We start from the raw sequence: 5,563 nt of genomic DNA, 5'->3' as shown, positions 1-5,563 counted from the left end.
CTTAATGGAAGAGGCTAAACATAGCCTCTCAATCATTAAAATTATTACTTTTAAGTTTATTTTTTAATTTATTGTTTAATTGAATTAAACAACTACTTATACCATATTAAATTACAATTATCCGTACATAATTTTTTAAGTGAATAGAATGTGAAATTAGATGAAAATGAGGTTATATAGTATGTAAAATGTGTTAAAATATTTGCAGAATGTCAAACTGCCAAATAAGTTGATCAGATCCAAATAAGAGCAAGTCCGTGCTCCAAAATCCTACTTTCCAAAACCCCGTGATCATAAATTCGTAGGACTTCCTTGTCTATATATAAAGATCATTCTGTATAAAAATCAAATTAAAATAAGGTTTATAGGGCAGGTTTTAATCGAAGTTTCTCCAAACTGGTTCAGGGACCCTTCTCCGCAACCTAACTTAAATTTCTGCATATTTTAGACCCACCAAAAGTTTTCCGTTCACTCTGAAATTTTGTCACGATCTTTCTTGACATGTTAGCTATCAACCCTAAAAATTACAGAATCAAACGACCTCTCTAGCTATATTTTTCAGATTTTACAAAACCACTCGTCGAGGCTGCACAGTCCCACAAAATCACTTGTGGAAGCATCAACCTTCCCTCTAGTGCCTTGATTCACCACTGGCTCCCCTCTTCTCTCTCAGTTTTCACTGGTATTAGGTTTTGGCGTGAACTAGAACCATGCCAAACCTGGCCAGTCCCATAGCCCTTTGGCCATGTTTTGGCTTGGTAGGCTCCATTGAATTTTAGCCTAGCCTTCAGTTGGAGATCGGTTTTATCCAAATCATACCACATTTTTGCCTTTTAGCCCTTTAACCCTCTCCATTGGAGGAATATAAGACCGTTCTTGGCCTCTCATATTCCTCCAGGTACACAAAGATCCCATCTTTTGGGAGTTTGGGTTTCAACAGAGACCATCGGCGATGAAGGTATATCGTCAATCGTGCGAAGCAGAGGTTGAGGTCAAAGCGAAGCACGGTCTTATAGCCAGTCCCGTGCTATTCATTGGGTCTCGCTAAGACCTTCTAGTGAAGGTTTTATGTCAAGGCAAGTCCTAGTTAGTTCCACTAAACTTAGTCCTGCGCTCAACAAACGCCAGATTAATAACTAGTCCAGTCCAGTCCAATGAAAATTAGTGAGGGCAAACAAACTCACATTGAAAGCACTAGACTCTTATTTTCAGCTAGCAGTGCACAAGTAGCAGTTTTCTGCAAGGCGACTTGTTTCTTTTAAGAAGTGATATATGATCGGCTCGCTGTGAATTTCAGCTATTCCATATTATCCGCACTGGTTATTGTTTGCAGTTAACATCAGTTGAATCTGTAATCTTCTTGCTTTGTGCTGGTTATTTGGTTGAATTGGACATTTAGTTTTAGTGCTGCTACTGGTCATGTTCTGTTTTGGCTTTGCTTTTTGAGGGAGATACTGAAATATTCATTCAAATAAAAATACAGAAATACAAATGAAGAAGAACCAAATGCTAAAAGAACATATCAGATTCTCTCTCTATACTAACTAGCATCACACAGCTCAAATGCTCCAGACACTCTTCAGTGGAAGAATACTGAACTACAAAACAACCTAGCTGCTGCGTGTTAGGTCAGAATATGGATTTCCGTCTGGAAATTCATGGAGACGTGACCGCTACGGTTGCGAAGTCTGCTTGATCGCCTCAGCGGAGTTGTAACTTCTCCGTCTTTACCACCCTCCTAAATCGACACAGAGAAAGAACAAGAAGAAATCATTAGTTTTCATGACACAGATAAATTATTTTCAAAAGCACATTCTTCATGTGAAATTATCTACAACCGAAAAGTTCTCACCTTTTTCTTCATGACCTTCTGAGGCGTAATAAAGCTTCCGTATGAATGGGAATCCATAGAGATAGAAGAAAACTCTGACTCCGTCGGCTGGGCTCGAATAGAAACTGACCGAGCTTTGCTCCCCAGCTTTTTGAAGAAACAGAATAGTTGCTTTCTTCACTTTCTGTCATCTTGTTTTTCATATCACTGCTCCTTAGAGAGCTGCTGACCTCTCCTCCGACCACAAGCTCGCTGAGCAATTCAACTGTCGGTGCCTGGCTATGGAAATACTCTCCGGAAACTGCTCCAGTTGAGTGCTTGGAATACAGAGACATCCTTCTGAAAGATGAGTCGTCCCACCTACTAGGAAATACTGAGTTGTATCTCTCTGCAATCACAGGCTCAGAATACAGCTTCAAGGGCGTAGAATAAGGACTTGCTATCGTACGAGAATCCTTTTTAGTAGCATTCCTTCGATTAAAGCGAAACACCGACACCAAAGAAGCAACAATCACAGAAAATATGAAAACCCCAATAGCAGCTGTGTAAAATATTTTCGATTTCATGAAACTGATCAGCTCCTCCCTCCAGTTCCTTTCTGCTTTTAAATCAGAAACCTCATCAAAGCTTGTATCATTGTTATCCAGGGTCTCCGGCATAACAGGTTCAGCAGCCATGTTGGTGGAAGACTCTTCTGCTCCATCCATTTTTTTCTCAACTATTCCATAACTTTGCTCCGCCGCAACCTCTCCTTCAAAAGCATTTGAAACATCAGACACTAAATTCTGATGATCAAAGTCATCGAACAGGAATGGTCCAGCACCCTGTAACTCAGAATTCTCAACTATGTCACCAGAAATCTCTTCAATATCTTCAAGTTGTGGCACCACCACTACTTCACCCAAATCATCAATTCCTCCTTCCTTTTCTACTTCGATTTCTTCAGCTTGTAGGTCCACCACTTCTCTCATCTCATCAGCAAGTTCTATATCTCCCAAGTTCTCATCTTCAACCTTTGCTTCATCCTCGATCTCTTCACCAATTTGCGTCTCTTCTCCTTGAACAATAAACTCCTCAGCCTTCGCTTCAATAGCTCCTTTAATTACTTCCACGAAACCCGTACGTCTTTCTTCTTTTTGATCCCAAAGATTATCTCCACTTTCAAGTTTCTTCAACAAAGCAGCTTCAATTGTAGAGTTCTGAATGCTACAATACGCATCTTCCACGCCTTCAAAGTGTGTTTGATGGTTCATTGGAGACACATATGAGGAAAAGAGAACTATAGCCAACAAAAGAAGAAAAAATTTTAATCCCGATTTCAATTTCCCGCTCTTCTCTTCCTCATCCTCCTCGTATTCCTCCTCATCACTTTCCTCATCACTTGCCTCAATGTCTTCATCACTCAACTCAACTTCTTCAACTTCTTGCTTAAGAGACCCATCCGGACGAGGCGAAGCCAAAGAACCAGGACTTGTAACAGAACGAACTTCCTCGTCAGTGGCTTTCTGGTAATCAAAAGAACCACTATCAATCAACTCAACTTCTTCATCTTCTTGCTTTAGAGACCCATCCAGACGAGGCGAAGCCAAAGAACCAGGACTTGTAACAGCAAGAACTTCCTCATCAGTGCCTTTCTGGTAATCAAAAGACCCACTATCAATCAACTCAACTTCTTCATATTCTTGCTTAAGAGATCCATCCGGATGAGGCGAAGCCAATGAACCAGGACTTGTAACAGCACGAACTTCCTCATCAGTGGCTTTCTGGTAATCAAAAGAACCACTATCAATCAACTCAACTTCTTCAACTTCTTGCTTAAGAGACCCATCCGGACGAGGTGAAGACAAAGAACCAGGACTTCTAACAGAACGAACTTCCTCATCAGTGGCTTTCTGGTAATCAAAAGAACCACTATCAATCAACTCAACTTCTTCAACTTCTTGCTTAAGAGACCCATCCGGACGAGGTGAAGACAAAGAACCAGGACTTGTAACAACACCAACTTCCTCATCAGAAGCTTTCTCGTAATCAAAAGAACCACTATCACGCAACTCCACCTCTTCATCTTCTTGCTTAAGAGACCCATCCAGACGAGGCAAAGCCAAAGAACCAGGACTTGTAACAGCACCAACTTCCACATCAGTAGCTTTCTGGTAATCAAAAGAACCACTATCTACGCAGCTCAACTTCTTCATCTTCTTGCTTAAGAGACTCATCTGGACGAGGTAAAGCCAAAGAACCAGGACTTGTAACAGCACCAACTTCCTCATCAGTGGCTTTCTGGTAATCAAAAGAACCACTTGTACAAATCCTCAACCCAACACCATTTTCCAGGCCAAGAAACAACTCTTGCCGCCTGTTGGGCTTGTAGCGGAGGAATTGAGGCCTCGGAGAAAGGTAATTGGTTACCGGGTCATATGGCCTTGAAGAAAAATCATCGGAAAGAGCCTCATCAACATCATGGGATTGAAAACTTGAAGGGGTTTTTGGCAGGGCTTGAGGCAAAGAGTCCCTAGCATTATCAATAGCTACATAGGATTTTTCAACATGGGTATTCGAAAAATCGGGTTCAGAGGACCTTGTTTCTTTCTCTTAAGATGTTCTTTCTTGAAGCAATGGCCTTGGGTTTGGAAGCTGCCGATATGGATGTGGTTGGTGACATGTAGTTCTTTGTCAATGGTTTCTTGGGGCTCTGCGATTTTTCAACAGGGGCATTCGAAAAATCTGGTTGGGAGGCCTCGTTTCTTTCCCCTAAGATGTTCTTTCTTGAAGCAAGGGCCTTGGATTTGGAAGCTGCAGATATGGTTGGTGACATGTAGTTCTTTGTCAATGGTTTCTTGGGGCTCTGCAGACTGGAGTTGCCCACTTGCTGAAAATATTGATCGTTTTCGTCTGCATATTTCATGAAAAACTCAAGTCTTGATACAAAAACTAAAACATCTAAACAATTAGAAGACTTCCAATGCTTCGTTTCGGATACGGAGAAAAAAGAAATCACAAATGGAAATTGCATCTTTCTATTAAAAACCAATGTAGAGAGAGAGAGAGAGAGAGAGAGAGAGAGAGAGAGAGAGTACCAGATGTAGAGGGCTTTGGGGTTAGAGGGCGCTTTGGGGGTGTCGATGAAGAAATCCTCCTCCATTCCTTATCAGAAGACTTTACCTCCATTTCTTGCACTTTGTTTTTCTAGGTAAAAATTTTCACTGGATTTAGAAAATATGTGTATAATTTTATGGGGCTCGGAAGATGATATCCACAATGCTACCAAAGTATAGGTTTGGAGATGCGATATGACCGTTGGATGAAGGTAGAAACCGTCGGAGATTATAATATATAACAACAATATCTATAGTTTGAATTTTTTGACCGTTGGAATGCCTACTTTGCAACGGTACCAAAGTAGTGGTTGGTGATAAAAAAACTTACCTTTTCCTTTTTCCTTTTTTTTTTTTCTGGTCAGATCTTTTACCTTTTTCTTTTTTGTTTTCGTTTTCTTTTTCTTTTTTGTTTTTTATTTAAAAAATCTTACAAAACACATACTAGTAAGAGATCTTAAGTTTGATTTTCGTCAAATGCGAATTTGAATCATCTTATTATAACACACATATTGTGAGACTTAACTCACTTCTTCATCTCTTATTGTAGAAAATTCGCTTTTTCAAAAAAAAAAAAAAAAAACTGCACTTTTTCATTTTCTAAGATTACTAGCAAATACGTTTTTGACCGTTTTTA

At 40.1% G+C, this 5,563-nt stretch overlaps 1 protein-coding gene across 1 annotated transcript; it reads right to left on the bottom strand.

Moving 5' to 3' along the window:
* Positions 1–1,439: 1,439 nt before the first annotated feature.
* On the bottom strand, positions 1,440–5,050 carry LOC103936384. The gene is made up of 3 exons (XM_009346219.3): positions 4,909–5,050; positions 1,853–4,723; positions 1,440–1,738 (listed from the first exon to the last, which is right to left on the bottom strand). The coding sequence occupies exon 2, from the start codon at positions 4,099–4,101 to the stop codon at positions 1,861–1,863; it is 2,241 nt and encodes a 746-aa protein (XP_009344494.3). The 5' UTR covers positions 4,102–4,723; positions 4,909–5,050; the 3' UTR covers positions 1,440–1,738; positions 1,853–1,860.
* Between the last annotated feature and the right edge of the window lie 513 nt (positions 5,051–5,563).

The sequence above is a fragment of a genome, unplaced genomic scaffold, assembly GCF_019419815.1.
Source record: "Pyrus x bretschneideri cultivar Hongxiangsu unplaced genomic scaffold, Pyrus_bretschneideri_v1 Contig26, whole genome shotgun sequence".
Lineage (NCBI taxonomy): Eukaryota > Viridiplantae > Streptophyta > Magnoliopsida > Rosales > Rosaceae > Pyrus > Pyrus x bretschneideri.
Note: the sequence above shows the minus strand (reverse complement) of the source record. Positions and strands in the feature narration are given on the sequence as shown.